The sequence below is a fragment of the Lepidochelys olivacea genome (genome assembly GCF_965140295.1).
Source record: "Lepidochelys olivacea isolate rLepOli2 genome assembly, chromosome: 8".
Classification (NCBI taxonomy): domain Eukaryota; kingdom Metazoa; phylum Chordata; order Testudines; family Cheloniidae; genus Lepidochelys; species Lepidochelys olivacea.
Genome location: NC_140418.1, coordinates 85,321,592 through 85,345,305, shown reverse-complemented (window position 1 = coordinate 85,345,305; position 23,714 = coordinate 85,321,592). Strand labels below are relative to the sequence as shown.

The window sequence follows — 23,714 nt, the reverse complement described above, 5'->3', positions numbered from 1 at the left end:
CCCCTATTAGACTGGGCAACATCTAGATTAAGCAGTTTTTCTCACCCTACTGGATATTGCAGTTCATAGTACACAGATTTCACCTTTGAATTCTTGGCCTCCTCGCTTGGAGTCTCAAGTCTTCAGTGTCCTTGTTGCTTGCAGCATAGGTGGGGCAGGAGAAAAGGCCAAGCATGGGGCCCCCGTGTTCTGTTTTATATCCTCAGTCCCATGTGCTTGTAGAACACAAGCCCAGACATGTCTCGGCATTGCTGAGTCCCAAGCAAGATTGAGCAGTTCCCCTGGTGTGGCCTCATGCAGGTGAGTCATTGAATTGTAGCTCCCTTGCTGGACAATGGCTGTTGATGGTTTGTTTGACACTCCACCTGGGCATTGGTTACTCTCCTTGCTGTTGTCTCTGGGGGGCTAATATCTGGCTGATACCCCAATTTATAGCATGTTTTAGTGACAACACAATTCTCATAACTTCATATGCATTAATGATATACATATATGGACAGAAAAATGACTTTCAGCAGATCATAACCTTTCCCCAATACCTCACACTGCCTGCTATATATGCAAGATCACACTCATATATAAATGAGGAACATGGGGGTTACAGGGCTCTCACCCAAGATACAGAATGTCACACCATGTTTCCGAAAGGTTTCATGATTTAATTTTTCTTCCCTGTCTGGTATTCTTTTCTTTGGTACTTTTTATTCCTGTTTATCTTCACCTGCTGAACCACATGCCCCTTCAGCTAGATGAGCATGGGTTCATTGGTTTCTGCTTCTGTTCTTGCAGCTCCTCAGAAGTCCATTTTCAGTCCCATTTATTTTGACTCCTGCTAAATCAATGCCCTTTCTATAGTCTCTTTTTGATGACTCCCTGCTTACCAACTAAAAGATCTCCCTCTCTTTGTTTGAACCCCATCTTAAAATGTACTTCCACAAGGCCTTTCAGTAGTAAGTGTTGGCCTAATTCTACTCCCATTAAAGTCAATGAGCACTTTTGAAAATCTCATCCATCACCATCATTGTTACCCTTACATAACACTCAGATTTTTCAAAACATCAACTAATTAACCCTCCCAACTGCTCTGTAAGGTAGGGGAATTTTATTATCCCCAGTTTACAGTTGGGGAAACTAAGACAGAAAATGAAATGATTTGCACAAGGCCACAAATCAGGTCAGTTTCAGATTCAGGATTAGAACTCAGTAGTTCCTGGCTTATAGCCTCTGCTCCTGGACTCCACTGCCTCTCAAACCATACTGCCTAAGAAATGTATAGTATATTTAAATATGAAAACTATGTTTGAACTTCATTTTGTACATCTGATTTAGGGCCATATCTTGCAAACACCTATTGTGGGGATCAGGCATCTTTCATAGCCTATATACAAATTCCACCCTCATTATTCCATAAATTCAGATGACTGTTTAAAACATAAATCCCATATTTTTCACCAACTATACATTTTAAGATGTTGAGAGGTACATTTTCTTTTTAAACATTTTTGTATGCTGTCTGTGGAGTTCTGAAGCTTTACTTATATACTCTTAACCTTCCCTCTGTCTAATATTGACCTTTGTACATGCACAGAAGTATGGGAAGCCATTCAGGTCAAGTACATTGGAATACTTAGATGTTGGAAAGAATACCTAACTATAAAACTTAGCACTTGTAAAATCTATACATCACGCTTTGAAATGGATGTTGTCTTTGCAGTAATAGCACCTCTATATCCTCTAGTGTATCAAGTGTATTATCCAATTCAGTAAGGGTATGCTCTATACAGAATTAGATATCCATTTTTCAGATTGTATAAAGAGTCTCATGGCTATTGAATCAAAATCACTCCTTATTTTATCAAATGGAGCATCTATTGAATCAAATGGAATCCCCAGTGAAATCATTTCAGTATTAAGTCAAATATAATATTTGTTGAATACCATATCATGTAATTCTATAGTACCAAAGACTGCAGCACGTCCCATGGTCAGTAATGAAAAACTACTGTATGTGCTCAACAATGCCAACTCCCAAAACTGGTGAGATAACAGTATACAATATAGAACTGAAATAATTATACTGAGGAGTTATCAGAAAATGCACTCATTGCTAGTATATAATGAGCACAGAAGTGATCTCTGCTCTAAGGACCTTATAATCTAGGCCCAGTCTATACTACAGTTACACTGGAGCGAGGGAACCTGGTTACAACTCAGTGTCCCTTTACCAATATGATTAAAGTCCAGTCTACTCTACCTATTAAAGCCATGTTTGTAGCCAGTTTAGGGAACAACTGACTTATACAACCAAACATGGCTGAATTTGTAGTGAAGACAAGCCATAAAGGCCGTATTTTGCAAACACCTATTAGTGCATGTCCAGGAGTAATAAACAGGAGTTTTGGCTGCAGATCCAGTGCTTAACCTAGAGGGTCTTGATGAGTGGCGTATTTGGTCTGTCATTATCTGGACAGATGCAAAGATGGAAAACTGCTATATTAAAAAGAAGAAAACAGTGTCTAGAAAGGATTTAGATTTTATGCCCATCAGAACAATGTGGTAGTGTTTATCAGTCATATAAGGCGTTTGTTGGATAGTTAAAGATCAGTTGTGAAGATGAATTGCACTTAACAAATTATATAAATCAAAGATTAAACAATTGAGAGCACTGGAGTAGCTTCTCTTTGAAATCTTGAGTGCTCTGTTGCCATAAAGAAGTCAGTTTGTTCTTTGAGGCAGGACTGTGGGGGCACAGAGTGTTGCTATCTATTTAAACATCTATTGTTCTTTCTATCTTAATTATTTAATCAGTGTTATCCATATAGCACTGTCATAAAAATGAAGGGAAGGGTAACCACCTTTCTGTATACAATGCTATAAAATCCCTCCTGGCCAGAGGGAAAACCTTTTCACCTGTAAAGAGTTAAGAAGCTAAGATAACCTCGCTTGCACCTGACCAAAATGACCAATGAGGAGACAAGATACTTTCAAATCGGGAGGGGGGGAAAATGAAGGGTCTGTCTGTCTGTGTGATGTTTTTGCCGGGAACAGATCAGGAATGCAGACTGAGAACTTCTGTAAAGTTAGTAAGTAATCTAGCTAGAAATGCGTTAGATTTCCTTTTGTTTAATGGCTGGTAAAATACGCTGTGCTGAATGGAATGTATATTCCTGTTTTTGTGTCTTTTTGTAACTTAAGGTTTTGCCTAGAGGGATTCTCTATGTTTTGAATCTGATTATCCTGTAAGGTATTTACCATCCTGATTTTACAGAGGTGATTCTTTTACCTTTTCTGTAATTAAAATTCTTCTTTTAAGAATCTGATTGATTTTTCATTGATCTTAAGATCCAAGGGTTTGGGTCTGTGTTCAGCTGTACAAATTGGTGAGGATTCTTATCAAGCCTTCCCCAGGAAAGGCAGTGTAGGGCTTGGAGGGATATTTTGGGGGGAAGACGTCTCCAAGTGGGCTCTTTCCTATTCTTTGTTTAACACGCTTGGTGGTGGCAGCATAGGGTCCAAGGACAAGGCAAAGTTTGTACCTTGGGGAAATTTTTAACCTCAGCTGGTAAGAATAAGCTTAGAGGGTCTTTCATGCAGGTCCCCAGATCTGTACCCTAGAGTTCAGAGTGGGGAAGGAAACTTGACAAGCACCAACCACTGTTCATCTCTATGATGATCTGGAGTAGGAAACACCAGCAGTAGAAATAGATGACAACTAATACACTAAGGTGAAATCTTGACTCCATTGAAGTGAATGGGAGTTTTGTCATTGGCTTTATTGGAATCAGAATTTCACCCCACAGTTGGGAAAGTCTAGATCCAGATCCACATCTGAACTCTGCAGCTGCCCTGTATTTCTATAACAGACTGAGCCTAAACCCTAAACCCAGACACTTGCTGCATTTTGAGGAGATTGGCTATAGAACTGCACTCTGAGGCTCAGGCCCATCTTTAAACAGAAGATAGGATAGAATTTTGAAAATTGCAAGGAGAAAACAAATTGTCTTGAGGACCACATCCCCTTCTCCCCTTGCTTCATTTCCCCCATCTTCTGGTGTGAGTCAAGCAGAGTATGAAGCTGGTGCCCTCTGGGAGCTTTTACCCTCTGAAGAGTATTCTGTCCTTTTTTGTGTCCTAACAAGTTGTTGCTTCCCGTTGCCATCCCACACCACTTTTCTGAAGACCAGTGGCTTAGTTGTCTACCCAAGTTTGTTGTCCTTGTCCACGTAGTCTGAGTTTCTCATAAATACAGTCATGATTCTCCATTTTAAAAATACCCTGTTGCATTTTTAGGTGCTATTCAAAGTCAGCAGTAGATGTGGGCAGATGGCTGATGGGCAACATCCCTAGCTTCAGAGAGTTCATGTAAGGCCTTGGAGGAAGGAAAGCATCCTAATGTGGTACAAGGCCCTCTTGAATAGTTTTCTCATATACAAATTTATTCTGGCCCAGGCCTGTGAACCAGCTTTCAGTATATTTACAGGAAGAATTTAAAAGCACAGTGTCACAAATATTTTAAAACTATGGATGTGAAACTGGAAGCAGAAACTGAACACATATGTCCTGCCTGGCCCATAAGAGCCCCAGTATTATGGGAGCATGAGTGCACAGGAAAACTGGCTGTGTCATAGAATCATAGAAATGTAGGGCTGGAAGCGACCTTGAGAGGTCATCTAATCCAGTCCCCTGTACTCAAGGCAGGACTAGGTAATAACTAGACCATTCCTGACAGGTGTTTGTCTAATCTGTTTTTTAAAACATCCAGTGACAGAGATTCCACAACCTTTCTAGGCAATTTGTTCCAGTGCTTAACCACCCGGACAGTTGAGAAGTTTTTCCTAATGTCCAACCTAAACCTCCCTTACTGCAATTTAAGCCCATTGCTTCTTGTCCTATCTTCAGAGGCTAACGAGAACATTTTTTCACCCTCCTCCTTGTAACAACCTTTTATGTACTTGAAGACTGTTATCATGTCCCCTCCTCAAGCTTCTCTTCTCCAAACTAAACAAACCCAATTGTTTCAATCTTTTTTTCATGTTTTCTAGGCCTTTAATCATATTTGTTGCTCTCTAATTTTTCCACATCTTTCCTGAAATGTGGTAACCAGAATTATATGCAATACTCCAGATGAGGCCTTATCAGTGCAGAGTGGAGCGGAAGAATTACTTCTTGCATCTTGCTTACAAAACTCCTGCTAATACATCCCATAATGATACTTTTTTTTTACAACAGTGTTACATTGTTGACTCATCTTTAGCTACAACCTACAGAACACTTTCTGCAGTTCTCTTTCCTAGGCAGTCATTTCCCATTTTGTATATGTGCAACTGATTATTCCATTCTAACTGGAGGACTTTGCATTTTTCTGTGTTAAATTTCATCCTGTTTCATCTTGTTTTGTGTCTTGGCCTTTCTAACTTTGTCCCTACATACCTGTGTTGTTTGTTTGTATTCATCCTTTATAATTTGACCTAGTTTCCACTTTTTGTAGGACTCTTTTTTGAGTTTCAGATTATTGAAGATCTCCTGGTGAAAGCCACAGTGGTCTCGTGCCATATTTCCTGTCTTTCCTATGAGGTGGGATAGTTGCTCTTGTGCCCTTAAGAACATCTCTTTGAAAACTGCCAACTCTCTCAAATTGTTTTTCCTCTTAAGTTGCTTCCCATGGGATCTTATCTACCAACTCCCTGAGTTTGCTAAAGTTTGCCTTCTTGAAATCTATTGTCTTTATTCTGCTGTTCTCCGTCCTACTGTTTCTTGGAATCATGAACTCTATCATTTCATGATCACTTTCACCCAAGCTGCCTTCCACTTTCAAATTCTCAACCAGTTTCTCTTCCCTATTTGTCAGAATCAAATCTAGAACAGCCTCCCCCCTAGTTGTTTTCTCCACCTTCTGAAATAAAAAATTGTCTCCAATACATTCCAGGAACTTGTTGGATAATCTGTGCCCTGCTGTATTTATTTTCCAACAGGTGTCTGGGTAGCTGATGTCCCCTATCAACACCAAGTCCTGTGCTTTGGATTATTTTGTTAGTTGTTTAAAAAAAGCTACAGCCACCTCTTCTTCCTGGTTAGGTGGTCTATAGTAGACCCCCTACCCTGACATCACCCATATCCCTTTTAGCCTTACGCAGAGACTTCCAACACGTCTATTTCCTATTTCCATCTCTGTCTCAGTCCAAGTGTATACATCTTTGATATGTCATCAGTTTTTAATAATGTGAACAGCGTTCCCCAGTCAGAAGGCTGACTTTTCAATACAACTGTTCCCTCGGTTTTAGTAAAAAAAAATGTATTCCTTAGTATCTCCAATTGTTTATCATTTCAATAGAATGGTTCGTGTAACATATGGAAAAGAGACTATTTCTGATTAAAATCTATGGTATTTCACATAACTTATATATAGACCTGTTTTTTCATTGTTATAAAATTCTGTAGGACTCTTTCAAAGTATCTGCATGACAGTTCATGCAAGTATTTCAATGAATTTCCATGACAGTTTCTCTTTCTATGAACACCCTTGAGAACAAAAAATCCTATTACTAATGACTACGGGAAATGAGTCAAAGAGGTGAAATAAGATCCAAAACTTTGCAATTTTTATTAAAATTGATGTTTATCGATGCTTTTTTTGCGTTGTCCATGTAGTTCTGTTTACACACACACACATACTGCCCTCTGTGTGTGTGTGCATGGTGTGATAAGAGCGTGTATGTGTGTGTGTATGATACACACACATAGAGGGAGAGGGAGATCACAGTACTCCATGTGTGTATGTATATATCATACCATGAATAGCCCACTTGTGTCAACCTAAATTTTGGGGTGTTCTTCTATCCCTAATAGATAGCACGGTCTTCCTGTAGTGTATTGTGGGGAAAAGCGAAGGAGAGTGTGGATAGATAGATAGTAGGTTATATTTATTTTTCATTAACATCTTTTTTTCCCCATCTGCTCTGATTCACTGTCTCTCCTAAGCAAAACATGAACCCAGTAATGTTTGAATCACACTTTCAAACCCACGTTAGAATGGGATCAAAATTAGGCAAAATGTGTTTGCCCATCCCTACTGCTACATTTCACAGAATATATCTGATATTAACATTCTGAAACTTCGTTACAGTGACAAAGATTCCAATGAGAACAGACAATGGCACAAATTAATCTATTCTTGTGACAAAGACTGTAATGAGAATGGGACATGGTTAAAAAAAATTAAACCATTCTTGTTACAATCTCAAGATTGCAATCTCCTGGTCCCCCTCAGATGCTATATACTCCAGTGATGTATCACTTAATCATGTCAGTTTAACAAAGAATTTTACTTAGCTCTTGCTATGAGGCTGGCATACATTTGCTTTGACTTTCCACAGCTAAACTGTTTTAAAAGAATGCAGTGGGGTTAATTATGGTTTTTAAATCACTGTATATATAAACAAAATTAGAAAAACATTCGGGCAGGTTTTCTTAGTCAGCTGCAACTAGCACATATAAAAAGGCACTCAGATTTTTTTGTTGTTGCTGTTGTTTTTTGTTAAATGAACGCTTGGAATTACTTTTAGTCTTCAGCCATACCAGAGCTAACTATAGGTTATTTTAGGAAGTCAGACTCTGGCACCAATTTATCTGTAAGTCAAATGCATCTAATGCACGTTATTGAAAGCTGCTCAGTCATTCTCTCTTTATTATTATGTCATGTGTGAGATGAGGTTCAACTGATATTTTTTTCAGAGGTTATTGTTTAAGGGGTTACACCTGAATCAGATCATTTTCAGCCAGGCTAAACATCGGCAGAAATGTGTTAACATCAATGCAGGGCAGTTGGTTGTTTTAACCCAGTGCATTAAAAATAGTGCTTTCATGGTTCTGGAAGCTTCTTTGACCCACTCCATTTGCAAGTTTAATACTTAAGCATTTCCATCTGTTCAGATCTGTTTTTCATTCAAATACTAAAGTAAAATGTGTTGGCATATGAATATTTTTTATATCTGAATCGTAATTAAGCTTTATTATACTGTTTAATTTGTAGCTGCAGCAGCAGCAGATATGGCCTATCATCACATCCGGCCTCCAATAGGGTATTCAATTCCCAAGCCCATATCATCACTGTTAATGAGGGGCTGGAATGCGTGTCCTGAGGTAAGTGCTCCCACTTCTTTAACCTATGAAGTGGTGATTACTAATGTTTGTCATGTGTAAATGGCTATTTTGCCAAGAGCCTCAGAGAGAAGATGAGCAGGTGCGTATTTTTATGTTTGCCACCTTCCATTTTTCTGGCTTTAGAAGGCTCCTAGTTGTTATGGTGACCTGGCAATATAGAAAGCGCTACGACAGAAAGGCTCACACTTGTTTTGAGGAGTCTCTTACAAATGAATTCCTGAGGACAAATCTCTATCCCAGCATAAACCTCTGAGGAGAATACTGATTCTGGCTTGGAATTTATGTCAGTATAACTACATCGCTTGGGGTGTGCTGAATGACCCTAGCCCCCGATGTAGGCAGAGCTACATCAAATAGAGGGCTTCTTCCATTGGCATAGCTACCACCTCTCAGGGAGGTAGAGTACCTAGACTGGTGGGAGAAGTTATCCTGTCAGCATAGGAGTGTCTTCATTAAGCCCTACAGCAGCAGCATTGTATATGTAGACAAGCCCCCAGTGTCATGAAACAATGCAGGCTGGGACTCCCTTCACAAAGAAACCTAACTGGTATCATAATTAACATCTTCTGTTTTGATTCCTAAGTATAAGCTGTATCTATATCGGTAAATGACTTTAAATCTTCAAGGCCAAGCTCTGGGACTCTAGCTACCCATTCCTGCAAGCTATTCTGCACTGGCAGACACTGAGCCTTACTGACTTCAGTAGGGCTCTAAGAGCGCACAGGGGATCACCACTGCAGAAGATTGAAAGAAATGGGTCTCAGGATTTGACCAGGTATGTAAGTGCCCACATACTATGTGCTAGATATCTATCTAAGGTATCCAGATGGTGTGTAGTATCTGAGCACCTTGCCATATTAATCCTCCCAGCATTCCTGTTAGGTAGGAAAGTGCAATTATCCCCATTTTATAGATGGAGAACTGAGGCCCAGAGAGGCCAAGCGACTTGCTCAAGGTCACACAGGAAGTCTGTGACAGAGCAGGGACTTGAACCCAGATCTCCCAAGTTCTAGGCTTGTGCTCCTAATCACTGGACCATCCTTCCTCCTCAGGGACTATGCCCCTGACTCATAACCTAGATGCCTTTCTGAGACACCATTCACAGAACACTTGCAGACAGGCAGACAGCTTCTAAAGCAGTCTCTCAGTGGTTTTAGAGAAGACAGAAAGAAGGAAGGACACTTTGCTCTCTTGATCCCCTCTCTGAGCTTGGCTTCTGCATAGCCCATAAGCACGATTTTGCTCTTACAATTTCTCATTTGGGGCTAAATTGTAACTTGGCCTGTGTGGGCATATGAGGGAGTAAGGACTCCCATTATACCTCTGTGTAGGCTGCCTGAACCAGCAGTGTGGGCACATATGAATAAGAGAGCACTGTTTACTCCACCCTCCATCGCAGGAGGTTGGAGAGTCGGCTGGGAGGGGTGAGGAGTGGGCAGGACCTTGGCTCTAGAAGTCCCTCCTCCATGCACTAGCAAACACAGCTGATCCTGATTAACAGGTTTAGTATTTATTGCTGACATAAGCCATCAGCCAGCTGCTATACCTCTACCCCGGAGCAAGGTGGTAGTAAGGAAGGATTTGAGACTCAACAGCATGTCTCTGAGTCACAAAGCCTCCTACGGCTAATAGGAGGGTAATGTTGCTCATGCACCACCCTTGCTCAGGGCGGTGCCTAAAGTCTCAATCGAGTCCTTAATTTGTTTAATATTTGAACTTCACATATAAAAGATATTGACAGTAAAGATGTGAAGACAATCTGGGTTATATCATACATCTGCTACACACTGACTACTTGTGTGGGATGCTAAACACACCTTTCCTTTTGCTCATTGTGCTTACTTTATGGTTAGGGTTTTTCTGCTCTGTTTTGTTTCCAGTCCCAAAAGAATCATATGCTTTGGCTTTCTACTGGGTGGGAGAAGGAATATTTTATTTAATCTTGCAAACAGACACAAAAGGAAGAATAGGAGAAGGAAAGGAAAAGAAAGAAACCAAAGGGCTGAAAAAATAGATTGATTGAAATGCAAGAGAAAGGGGTGGCAAAAAGAGGTAGGCAGAGAGAGGGGAAGTGGAACTACAAGAGTCTGCAAATAAAGGAGGGAAAAGGAAAAGTGTAGATGGATTATGTGGAGAAGAAAATAATTATTTAGGCAAGCAACAAAAAGCTTTGATGTTTCCATTATGTGGCCAGTATTATAATTTATACCGAAGAACTGGGAGGTTGTAACCTGTTCTGATGGCCCATTTCTAAATCCTCTTTTAAATTGGTGGGTTTCTCTTCTCTGGACAAAATGAAATCCATATATTCAAAGAGAGGGTCCAGGTTACTCCACAGGTGCTCAGTTATATTTTTACAGGGCACTGAGGCTACTGCCCAATCTCCCCTGCCTCTGTATTAGTACAGTACTAAAAAAAATGAGACATGTAGAGGTCAGAACAAGAGGAAGAAAGCTAGATGTTAAATTTCCAGTTAATTTCTAGGGAAATTAATACTTTAAAGAACCTCTACTGTACACAGTCGTATGGGACATACTGCGGGTTGGTTGAAACAGAGTAAATGGCCAGCAATAATGAGTTATGAGTTTTCATAACTCTTGTGTCTGAAGAAAATGGGAAACAGTATCCCAATTATTTGGGACATATTTTTATGCAAGTGATTTATGGACTTGGCCCCTAGTGTTCTATGCTTCTTGGTGCTTTCTACTTTTCTTAACTTGATACATCTCTTAAGTAGGATCTTTTCTTTCTGTACATTCCATGAAATGTCATTGTCATAAATATACATATTCTTTTTTATTTTGTTTCCTGCTCTCCAAGGCCCATTCTTCTCTCATAAGAAGGATTGCTAAAACCAAATGATAATGTGTTGCCTAGCCCAAGAGATCCATCCTAGGAAGCTGATATGTTAATGAGATATTTATTTTTCAAAACCTTCAGTTTATAACAATGAGGAGATGCAAGTCTCTTGGAGCTGCTTAACCCCCTTTCTGTACAGAAACCGTTGTGTTCTTGTAGCTATTATAGCTAATTGTTCGGAGGGTCTGAAAAGATTGAATCAGAGATCTCCACCGAGTGATTAAACATAATTTACCAGGCTTTATACAGACTGTTGCCCCAAATTTTATTTAGTTCCTTTCCCCCAAAAAGAGCTTAATGGGCATAAAAGGTTTTACTGCTCCAAGAGACCACAAATCTTAGAGATCTAGGTGAATTTAAAATAGAATGTAATAGTTACAGATAAAAAGAAGATTTTACATTATCTTCAGCAAAGACTGTAATAAATGTAGCACAGAAATGTTTTAAATGGTGTAACCTGTACATAGTAGGAATAGCAGGGTTTATAGTAGTTGTAAATGTAATTTTGTACATTGCCTGAAATACATGCTATATATTCCAGTTCATAAATGTCAATTGCTGCTCTGGTCAGTTAACAGTTCCCTGTTTTATCTTTCTCTTGTTTGTTGTTCTGAGTCTCTTGTTCTGAATTCTACTGTTTGGCTACTCTGACAATACCAGACATGTGTCTCTCTTCTGACTTATCCTTTCCCCAGAAATGGTATTCAGTTAAGCAAGTAAAATGTCTCTGGTTGGTTGGTCTTGCATTTTTTCATCACATTCAATCAAATATTGTTTAATGTTCATTGACTTCTTGAAATTTTCTGCCACGATAATGAATTTTGAATTTTCAGAAAGGCTGGGGTTGTTTGTCTGTAGTTTTGAAGAAAGCAAAAGAGGAATGTGATTGTTATTTGAGTTATTTTTCTCACTTTGTTCTGACTCTAAAGGTGATGTATTAGCATATTCAGCAGATGGTGGGTACAGTGTAGCTTTTGGAGCAGTGTTTTCAACATTGTTGATTCTGCTAGGAATTAAAGGCACCTCATTTTCTACCTCAGAACTAATGTCTTTTAACTCTGGTAATACAGAAGGCTCTTTGTGCTCTTCCAGTGGCATTTCACCTTCTTCGTGAATATTGTTATCTTCATCAGGTTGATTGTTTTGAATGTGTTGCAAATTCTGCACATTCTCCGTGTACATATTATTGTTTATTTGAAAATTGATGTCGCTACATAGTAGTATATTTCTAGTTTTAGGAGAACTGGGGATACTGGATGTGTTAGACATAATAGACACTTTCACAGTGCTTGTACAAAATAGTTTACATTTTTCACTCTCCACATCATTCTGAATTTGTGGTATATCTTCAGCTATACCATCCATGTTCATTTGTGTGTCCGGGATTAGCACTTCAGACAATTCCTCATTGTCATTAGGTGGCTGTTTATTTTCTCTCTGTTCTATTTTTACCTCATCATCTTCAGTGTTAACTGTTCCATGCTGGTTATCAGTATTGTCAGTTCCTTCTTTGCTCCTACAAATTAAATGCTCATTGGCTTCAGTATACAGAAGCAAACTACTGATGTGATTTGGACGCTCTGTGGGAACAAAATATGTTTCTGTTGACATTGGGTTGATATCTGGTGGAATCTGTGGTATAACAGTGAAACTATAAGATTCCACAGCAAGCAGATTTCCTTCTAATGATTATTGTTCTTTAACCTTTTCACAACTCTCCAATCTTTCTATCCTGTTTTAAGTTTTCACTCTGGCTTTCTAATATTCGGTTGTCCATCTGGCCTTGATTGACATTTTTTACTGTATTCTCTATAACTGATTTTAGTTCCAAATCACATTCACTGTTGGGATTTTTTGTCTGCTAGTTGTCTGTGACTTGTGTTTGGATAATAAGAGCTGAAGAAGAATCCCAACCTTCTTCCTTTCTTGTAGTCGTCTGTGAATTTTCATATACATATGACTCTGTAGCCCCTGTGTCTTCTTCATTTACCTGTCTAGAATACAGGGATATGGAAATATCATTTGCCCCATCTTGTGAAGTATTTTCTAAATTCTGAGTTGCAAGAGATACAGTTGGAGCAATACTTCTCACAATCTCCTTTGCTGAGGGTGGAGGTAAGTTACTGTTGTACGTTACAGCTTCTGCAAGAACAGATGTGAGAGCTCTAGAATTTCTTGCATCAGAAATATTCTTAAAAGAATGAGGGACACTCACTATTGGATTATCGCACTTTTCTTCAGACAATTCTGCTGCATCAGCACTTGTTATAATAGTTGCACTTTCGGCCTTTTTGCTCTTAGCCGAGGTCTGCTTGTCAGAGAATTGCGAAGCAACGTTTTTGGAATAAATCTCCTTCTCTTCTCTGGTATCTGGCTGCTCTTGGGGAACTACAGAAGACCCTTGGTTTGATTTTCTTTTTTTTCTTGTCAGCTCTTTGTTGGAAGCCTGTGACAGTTTCTTCTTGGATTCAAATGGTGGTTCTTTGTGTTGATGGTTGGATTTTTGTTGTGGTTTTTCACTGCAAGGTAATTTCTCTGGGTGGATTCTCACTTTTCTGAGGGGATGTAAATTTACTTTTACAGTTAAAAAGGCTTGTCCTTTAATTTTCATTTTAGTCTTCCAGTTGGCTTCATCTTTCCTCATGCAGGTTTTCCTTCCAATATCTCCCTTAGCAGAAGACAATTTACCTTCTTCACTTCTTGCTTCTGAACTGTTGTGCTCTCTGCTTTCCAAAGTGATAGCTTGGTTTCTTTGAACATTAGATCCTACCTTACTTGAGTCCATCATCATCACATCCAACCTGTTTACTGTTGCCAGGTCAGGTACATAAAAGCTAACACTTTTTGGTATATATCTTTTCTTAACTCCTTGTGATAATGGCATCTCTTCATCATTCATAAAGCAATCTTCTACTACTCTTCTATGAGCTTTGGTTTGCTTTTTCTCCAACTTCAAATTTTCCCTGTGATTTTCTTTCTTTTCTTTTGTGTAGCCCTGGAATTTATCACAGTTCACATATTTACAGATAAGGGAGTTGTGTAGCTGCAAAGAAATATTTTTGCTCCTTTCCAGCAATCCACATTGATCATCATGTTGTGATCTATGACTTTGTAAAATCTTTTGCACACAATGTTCCTTTGATTCCACTGGTGTGTTAGGTGCTGATGATGAGCTGGTAATAAAATATCTTTGCCTATGATGTTTTAAACTCTCGTCTTCCGCTTCTGATGGAGACTGCCACGATTCATTTGTCAAATGCTTTTCAAGTCTCTCTTTTGCTAAGGCAGGCACAGGAATTGCACATCTTCCAGTAAATATGTCATGCCTTATATCTGCTGAATAATAAATGTTAGAATTTAGCACATGGAAGAGTTTTATTACACTGACTAAGCACATGTTTGGAACACCTATGTCTATAGTGCCAAAAAGCTCTCTCTGCTTATGGCATAACACCAACATTTAGCTAACATCTCAGTCCAATCTGGGTAAAACATTTTAACTCTATAGCGCTGTGGCAATTACACTCACACACTGTGGTCACATTTTAATCAGTTGAATTAAAATTAACTGATAGAAGTTCAGAAAACTTCAATCTTAATCAGAACTATCCATATAATAATGTGTGTATTTATAATTTTGTTAAAGCAGTATAGCAATATCTTCTGCTGATATTCCGTACTGTCTGGCATGTAGAATACTGCATAAAGATGCAACAGTATTTTTCTGACTCATGCCAACAGGTAGATTTTGTTAATGCCACTCAAAATATCAGCAAGTTAGGTGTCTGTCTGCACAGGGAATTAGGGATGTGGTGCGAGGTGATCTGCAGGGAAAACCCTAGGAATAGTCAAGCTCAGGAGAAAGCTTTGATTAAGTCTATTTTCTTGTTGTTGTTTAAGTGAAATAATAAAGACCAACCAAAAGAATGGGTAGGAACCCTACTTCCTTCCTCCCCACTTTCTTCCTTCCAATTTATCTTCACATTCAGTTTACCTTTGTATAACTGTATTTGTTTTTTCTTCAATGACATTTCCCTGTTCTTACTAACCTAGTGTCTTGGGACAGCAAGGTGCATTGTCATATGGGAATTTTGAGTTTGGAAGGAAATGAAAGAATCTTTATGGCAGTATTTTCACAAGTCCTTAAGTCCCATTTTCAAAAAAGATCTAGGAGCTTATGTCTCATTGAAAGATCAGTGGAACTTAGGTTCCTAACTGCCTACATTACTTTTGAAAATGAGACTTAGGCTTTTAAGTCACTTCAGTGCTTCTGAAAATGTTACCTCTAGTGCCTAGACTGATAGAACTTGGCTGCATCATGCCGGTGATGTACTCAGAGTCCATGCAGAAAGTACCATAGGAACCATTTCCCCATTCTCTTCAGTGAGCCAATTCACACAATATTGATGTTTTGTCCTGTCCCCGTCCCCTGGTATAAGACAGAGGTGGAGCAGGTGACCCCTCAGACAATAGAATGAGAGCAAGCAGTAGTGTCCTTGTAGATCATCCTTTAGGTTAGTAAAGAGCCCACAGTGATGGTGATGGGAGGGAGAGGGGAATCAGAATTACCTGCAGCCAGCAAACCAAGGGCCAGATTGTGAAATCTTTATTCCAATAACAAGCAGTTACTCATGGGAGCAGTAGCCCAATTAAAGTCAATGGGACTATTTGTGAAACTTGCTCACCAATGTGAATAAAGGCTTCAGAATCTAACCCCTAATTTCCTTCTCATGAAACCTTGAGGGTACTTCTAGGTGACATTTTTTTCAGCAAAACTTTTTTTGGTGAAAAATGCGGATTTGGCAACACTGATGCTTTTTTCCAATTTGTGTTGGTTTTGTAAAATTGTTTGTGTCAAAAAGCAAAAAAATCAAAGCCACCACAAAACACTGCATTGCAACACATTTTGACATGAAACATTGATCTTTTGGTTTGAAACAACTTTTCTTTTAAAAAATCCAAAACCTTTAAAATGGTCAAAATTGAAATTAAACATTTTGTTTTGGGTCAAACAAAACATTTCTACCTGAAATGATTTTGTTTTACTTTTTGATTTGCTGAAAATTCTGAAACATTTCATTTGTGGTTCCACCCAAACCTGCTTTTTCCTGGTTTTTTGGAATTGCTAACAAACTGGAAAATCCATTATTCACACAACTCGATTGAGAAGTGCTGAGAACCTGCATCTGCCATTAATTCCATTTTGCTCAGCACCTCTCGTGATGTAGCCTGAAGTCTCCATCACTTTAACCTTTTGGAATATCTCTCCCAAAGCTCTGCCTTTAGCCCTGAATATTTCATAAAAAGGAATTCGTTTAGTGACACTTCTAAAAGCAAATGAATAAATCCAGATTCGTTTCCTATCATAAAAGAGCTTAAAACTCCTATTTTAAAATAAGTAGCAACTTTAGAAAATAAATTAATAAACATGTGGCATCTGGAGAATAACGTGGAAGCCCTGGGGAATAAATCTCTACATTAAAAAAGGAAAACAGATAACATGTATGAAATAAATATATTACAATAACATTCCTGGTTATGAACTAAACCCATAAATTGCTGGATACGAGCTGTTGTCATAGGAGCTCTCAAAGCAGCTAATGTGCTTCATGTTGTCCTGCGTAATTCACCTAAATTGAGAGAGATCACAAAATGAGGTGAGAGAACCAGAGGAATAGCCTGCATATGTTTAATGTAGTGGCAGATTGGCAGGATTTTATTGTGTTTGAGTGTTCGTGAGGCTTCCTGAAAGCAGTGAATTTGCAAGACCATGAGTGTTGCCTCAGTGAGCTAAGGAGGGAAGTCCATACCTAGGGAACAGTACAGAAGCAGAGGAGAGGGAGCAAAGGACATGAAGAGAGATATCTAGAAGGACTTCATTTACTGAGAGAAAGCTCTGCCTCCAGAAAGGAGATTCATGTAGGGATAAGACTCCTTAGTTGTGAGAGCGCATGAAGACCTGGTCAATAGCATGAACACATTATTTTAGGATTTCCCCAAATATCAGAAGTTTGTTGCGTTTTCTTTTAAAAAACTTGTTAATGCAAGAAAATCTATATCCCTGGCAAAGATTGTGGCAGAGGCAGGTATTTTCCAACACCAGCCACAAAATCAATGTGCCTTTCTTGTCATCTTTCAGAGTAACAGCTGTGTTAGTCTGTATTCACAAAAAGAAAAGGAGTACTTGTGGCACCTTAGAGACTAACCAATTTATTTGAGCATAAGCTTTTGTGAGTTACAGCTCACTTCATCGGATGCATACTGTGGAAAGTTTAGAAGATCTTATTATATACACACAAAGCATGAAAAAATACCTCCTCCCACCCCACTCTCCTGCTGGTAATAGCTTATCTAAAGTGATCACTCTCCTTACAATGTGTATGATAATCAAGTTGGGCCATTTCCAGCACAAATCCAGGTTTTCTCACCCCCCCCCATACACACAAACTCACTCTCCTGCTGGTAATAGCTTATCTAAAGTGACCACGCTCCTTACAGTGTGTATGATAATCAAGGTGGCCATTTCCAACACAAAACCTGGATTTGTGCTGGAAATGGCTCAACTTGATTATCATACACATTGTAAGGAGAGTGATCACTTTAGATAAGCTATTACCAGCAGGAGAGTGAGTTTGTGTGTATGGGGGGGGGTGGTGAGAGAACCTGGATTTGTGCTGGAAATGACCCAACTTGACTATCATACACATTGTAAGGAGAGTGATCACTTTAGATAAGCTATTACCAGCAGGAGAGTGGGGTGGGAGGAGGTATTTTTTCATGCTTTGTGTGTATATAATAAGATCTAAACTTTCCACAGTATGCATCCGATGAAGTGAGCTGTAGCTCACGAAAGCTTATGCTCAAATAAATTGGTTAGTCTCTAAGGTGCCACAAGTACTCCTTTTCTTTTCTTGTTATCGTGGAAAGGCAATACAAGGTCACTTTATTGATTTGTCATCTTCCATAAGAAGTATTAGCTGCGATATCATTACAAGATGGACAGCCACTCTAGAGTTAGAGCCAGTCAAATGTCAATATCAAATGCCAGTATCCTCCCATTATTGTAATTTGGGTATGTGGGGCGGGGGTGTTTCTTCTTAAAGACAAGCTTGCTATTGAGAAAAAGCTTTGAGAGTGTGAAGGGGTACTAGGGAAACATGATAGCCTGCTTTTTGTAGGACTGCCCTGCTTTTCAACAAACCAGTCTACTTTTTCAGTGTCCCAAAGAAGGACAGCCAAATGTCCTTCTCTTTAACACGGATCTCATACTTGTCCTACTTTAGCGAAAGCAAGGCATGAGCTTACACCAATTTCAGACACAGGAAACTTTCACCATCTTGTGTCTGGGCCTGATTCTTCACCACATTGCACTTGTTACAGTCATTTATACCCATGCAGAGTGGGTGTATAATGTTACCAAATCACCCACTTTGCTCAAGTATCAATTACTGCCCAAGGTACATGGCCGTGGAGAATCAGGCCCAGAACATTTATTTTTGTATCTCAAATTTCATATTGCTGCCTGCCATTGGATCCTGTTAGTACTGTCTTTAAAAAGAAAACTCACCTTTATCAGTCTGTGAAAGTTCCTGCAGCACTGTAGTCTGTAAATCTTCCCACTGCTCAAAGGTGCTTGGTTTTGTAACTCTTCTGTGGAAATCTTTTGTTAGGGCACCTGCTTCATTTGTTATAGGCATACTCTCATAAGGCTCTTGAGGACATGATTCTACCATTCTGCATTTAAGGCATAAAAATGAGCCACTCTTTTTGTGTTCATTCTCTCTTTGAATGCTTCTGAGTGGTGTGTCTAGCCCTATGGACATAGTGTCTGCCTTTTCTGTTGCTTGATGCCTGTTTTCCTGTAGAAGTGGCATTTCCCTTCCGGACCCCACAACAGACGTGACCTTTATTTCATTTTCCTGAGTTAAGTGGCAGTTACAGGATCCCTCAATGAGGTAATTTCTTGGCTCATGACCACACTGGGATTCATCTAGAATTCTGCAACAGCAGTTTTCTGATGTGTGTTCATTTGCTTTGCCTTGTTGAAGTTTCCAGTTAAGGAGGGCTAAAACTAGGCAAGTGAGACCAACAGCTCCTGTGACAGATACAAGGTTCGTCAAAGACACAATCATGTACCTAAAGGTATAAATCATCCAATGTTAAACGTACATGTAGGAATGTAATTAATTATAATTGCTACGGTAGGTTTCCTGCCTTACGGGGTTTTTAAAATATAGAAAAAATATCCAATTAAGCAGTGAATATTTTATCTGTATTATTCCATCTTTCCATAGAAGTATCTAGTGCAACATTTTCTATAGCAATTATTCAAGAAGCAAATATATTTGTAATGACTAGGGATTTCTTTAGCAGAAGGGAGAAGCTGAGACTCCATTTCTTCTGTGGTACAATTACTGAACTAAAGGGGTGCTGTCAAGTCTAATAGGCTCAAATTCCCTCGCCTCTTTCTAGAAAGGTCATTTTACCATTTTGAAATGCCACCCACTGACTCCCAAATGAAGGAAGCTTTATATAAACTCTTCAAAATGAAGTTAAAAACAGCTTAAAAAAACCCAACCTCCTAGAATGAGCAACTCTACAACAAACGCGACACATAGACAAGAAAAGGATAAGTCATATATAAAATTCTGTACTGAAAACCGCCATTCAGAAAGTATTAAGGTGGCATCTTTAAGCACTCAAAATCAGGAAATGCCAAAATTAAGCCACAACCTTAACTCTGCCTGCTTCTGTGAATGCATTACCATACTATGTTTAATTACATCATCACTGTCTCCAACAGGACAGTAAAAAGTCATATGATTTTTTTACAGCCTTAGATAATTCTGTCTTCTTGTATTAATATGCGAGGTGTGGGGAAGCTGCATATAGGGGGTGGGTTGGTAGCTCTCTAGGGCCTCAGTCTGTAGCAGTGCACAGGTGACGGTTGGTCGAGGGGCCAGGTCACAGGATGCACTACTGTGCAGATGCTCTGCGACATTTCCTCCAGGCTGTGGGTGGGGGGTGCTAGCATTGCGGAAGCTACACCATTAAGTTGGGGTTGTTTCTGTGGTGATAGAGAAAGGATTACTCCACTCTGCTGATCCCTCCCCCCCCCCCCCCCCCCGCCCTGCCAAGATAGGGCTGAGTGTTTGCAGGTAGCTCAGTACAGCAGTATTCCAGGGCATTGGTTCTCTCTGTACTCAGCGGGAGAAGTACCACCTACCAAATCACCAATCTCATTGCACGCAGCCCCCTTGTTATTGGTTTTGTTTGTTTTCCTTGGCAGTCTCCTATCAAAGCACTGACTAGATCTAACCTTTCTTAGCTTGTGAAATCAAACGAGATCACAGCCTGAGGTGGTATGACTTCAGGCAATGGTATGGCTGCAGGCTAGACTTTAGATTGTAAGGTAAAACTGTACCTATGTATGTACAAGGACAGCAGTTGCCAGCTGCACAGGAATCTGTGTAACATACCAGGCACAATTGTTCCTTCATTCCGCAGGGAGGATGGCAACACTCTTTATGTATTTGATGGAATTTGACGGAGACGAGAAAAACACTGTGACCAACCCATTCCACTAAAATGATTTGTGACAGTGGCTGCTACTAATGCTGCCTGGCATGTCCCATTCTGAATCAATACTGAATATTAGGCTAAGTGATGAAATGTTTGTCGAAAGTTCTACTGAATATACAAATGAAATTCAATGTTGATAAGTGCAAAGTAATGCACACTTGAAAAATAATCCCAAATATGCATATCAAATGATGGCAAGTAAATTAGCTGTTACCGCTCAAGAAAGAGATCTTGAAGTCATGGATAGTTCTCTGGAAACATCTGCTTAGTGTGTAGCCGCAGTAAAAAAAAGCCAACAGAATGTTAGGAACCATTAGGAAAGGGATAGATAATAAAACAGAAAATATCATAATGCGGCAATATAAATCATGATACCTCCACACCTTGAATACTACATTCAGTTCTGGTTGTCCCATCTCAAAAAAGATATATTAAAATTGGGAAAGTTTCAGAGAAGAGCAGCAAAAATGATTATGGGTATGAAACAGCTTCCATACAAGGAGCAATTAAAAAGACTGGGACTGTTCAGTTTAGAAACGAGATGGCTAAGGAGGGGTATGAGAGAGGTCTATACAGTCATCAAGGTACGGAGAAAGTGACTCGGGAAATGTTATCTGCCCCTTCACAAACACAAGAGCTTAGGGTCACCCAATGAAGTTAATAGGCAGCAGGTTTAAAACAAACAAAAGGAAGTATTTCTTCACACAATGCACAATCAGCTCATTGGCATAGCATGTTGTGAAGGGCAAAAGTATAACTGGGTTCAAAAAATTTAGAAAAGTTGATGGAGGATAGATCTATCAATGGCTGTTAGCCAAGATGATCAGGGACGCAACCCCATGCCACAGACATCCTTAAACCTCCAGCTGCTAGAAGCATTTGGCCCTGGTCACTGTCAGAGAGAGGATGCTGAGTTAGATGAACTATTGGTCTGATCCCGTGCAGCCATTCTTATGTTTTTATAACATAAAGGTTTGTAAAAGTCTGGCCAATTAATAAGTACTGTGGCCATAATTTTCAAACGTGGGTGCCTACAGTTAGGCAACTAACCCCACGGTTGACAAGTTGGATCAGAGTGTATTCAACTCCTGAAAATCAGACCACTTATTTGAGAGCCTAACTATAAATGTAGGCCTTTAACATTAGGCACCCAAGTTTGAAAATTTTGGCCTATATTTTTCTGATATTAAGATAGTTTATGTGCAAAAAAAAGTAGAGGGCCAGACTATACATTACCTACAAAGCAAAGCACAGCTACCAGAGTAACATCCCGCCAATAGGAATTCATCTTTTTGTTTTTTAGAATAGCAGTAAAGTTTTGAGGATCTGAGTTACAGTTGGCCTCAGTTAGCTCAAGCACATTGTGAACTGTGGGGTTTTTGGAAGCTCTGCAGTTTATATCATTGGCATTTTTGAGCAACCTGATTGAAGAATTCACAAAGCTCCTTAAGAAGAAAGCTAGATCACAAAGTTTGCATGTGCAATTCCATTGATTTTGATCTAAGCTTAGAAGAATTAGCTGAGGGAGTGGAGAAAACATGTCTGGAATGAGCGCCAGCCTGTTTCGGGAAAGGTCCATTTCTTTCAGCTGAGGTAGGTGTTGGAAGGCATTTTTCTCAATGTAACTAATGAAATTGTTAGATAAATCCAGACTCCTAAGACTATCAAGACAGGCGGTTCCAAAGCTGCTCTCCGTTAGATTAGTGATCTGATTTCCATTTAGCTGCAGTCTCATAAGGCCCTTCATATTTTTGAACCAGGTCCCATAGATGCTGCTCAAAGCATTGTTGCTTAGCACCAGGACTTGCAGCTTTTGAAGCTCACTGAAGGTATTATCACTGATAGAAGAGCTTGATATTTGGTTTTGGTCTAACAGTAGAGTCTTCAGATCTCGAAGTCCATTAAAAACATTTTCTTTAATGTCTGTAATTCTGTTGCTACTTAGCCTTAGTAGAGTTATGTTGACCAGGAGGGACAAGTTGAAGCTTTCTAATGAAGTGATATTTCCATCAGTGACAATTAAAGCTTTTGTGGTTCCAGGAGCAGCTGTAAAAAAGGAATAGAGGCATTACCTACAGGATGTAGGCATGGGCTGGGTCTCAATCCATATCTTAACACTAACAAGGGCTGTTACAGATGGGAAAATAGTTTTTTCACTTCTTCTGATTTTAAGGAAATGCTTCATATTTTATTTATTTAGATGTCTGAAATCCTTTATAGGGACCCCTTCAATAAATGAATAATGTGAGATAAAAGACGGGTCATCCCAGCTTGACAGGTACATGAATATTCACCGACAAATGTATTGAGGGAATTAAAATAGACCCAAACCCCTCAGCCCACTCCCCTCCCCAAAAACCTGAAGGAAAGACAGGCTTTGCAGTGCATTTGGATGGTTAACTGATCCAGCTTCTGGTGGACCAAGAGGCTGAGCCGCTCCCGGAGAACAGCCTGATGCCAGCTCTCTCCCAGTTACAGCTATGGAGCTCCAGCTCTAGTATCCCCACTGGTCTCAGCTATGGCACCAGCGCATGGGGAATCTCCCAGGTGTCTACACTAGATGACTAGCTTCCGAGGTTAATACTAACCCTTTGCATCCCACCCCGAAATGTTTTGGTCCCCAGAGCATTGATGTAACACGCTTGCCTCATGAAACTCGACTTAATAAGCAGGCTGCAGCATTCTGTATTAGCATCAGTTTCCAAGCGGTCTCAAGGTTCAGCCTTGTATAGAGGACATTGCAGCAATCAATCTCAACATGAAAAAGGGGGATAATTGTGGCAAGGTCCCTGCATCCGGGAGAAAAGGTCACATTCTTCTTGCCAGGCATAGATGGGGATGGGGAAGCTATTGGCCATTGGCCCTGATTTGGCATCCAGGAGCAGCCCAGGATTTAACAACCCACCAGGTTGCACCCTTGTGTTACAAACTGGGTAACAAAACTCCCTCAGTCTGGGGCACCAATAGAAATTCTGCCAGCCCTTTAAGCTGCTTCCTCCAACCCAACAGCATAATCTCTGTTTTGTCTAGATTACATTGCAGCCAGCTAGCCCTCATGCGAGCTCATCTAAGGGCTGGGTAATTTATCATAACCTGCATGTAATTTCACATGC

The 23,714-nt window shown here is 39.7% G+C and overlaps 2 protein-coding genes across 2 annotated transcripts in view; one reads left to right on the top strand and one right to left on the bottom strand.

Annotated features, from left to right (window-relative positions):
* LOC311525239 (serine/threonine-protein kinase TNNI3K) overlaps window positions 1–23,714 on the top strand; it is a 164,903-nt gene that overhangs the window by 112,329 nt on the left and 28,860 nt on the right. The window contains exon 21 of the mRNA XM_084637183.1: window positions 8,030–8,139. Coding sequence (XP_084493309.1) covers window positions 8,030–8,139 — 110 coding nt within the window. The remainder of the gene's footprint in view (window positions 1–8,029; window positions 8,140–23,714) is intronic.
* LRRC53 (leucine rich repeat containing 53) lies at window positions 11,728–23,658 on the bottom strand (the record flags this gene model as incomplete). Its single annotated transcript, XM_084637953.1, has 5 exons — window positions 11,728–12,651; window positions 13,010–14,355; window positions 18,587–19,114; window positions 21,838–22,647; window positions 23,637–23,658. 5 exons carry the CDS (start codon window positions 23,656–23,658, stop codon window positions 11,728–11,730), a joined length of 3,630 nt encoding a protein of 1,209 aa, XP_084494079.1.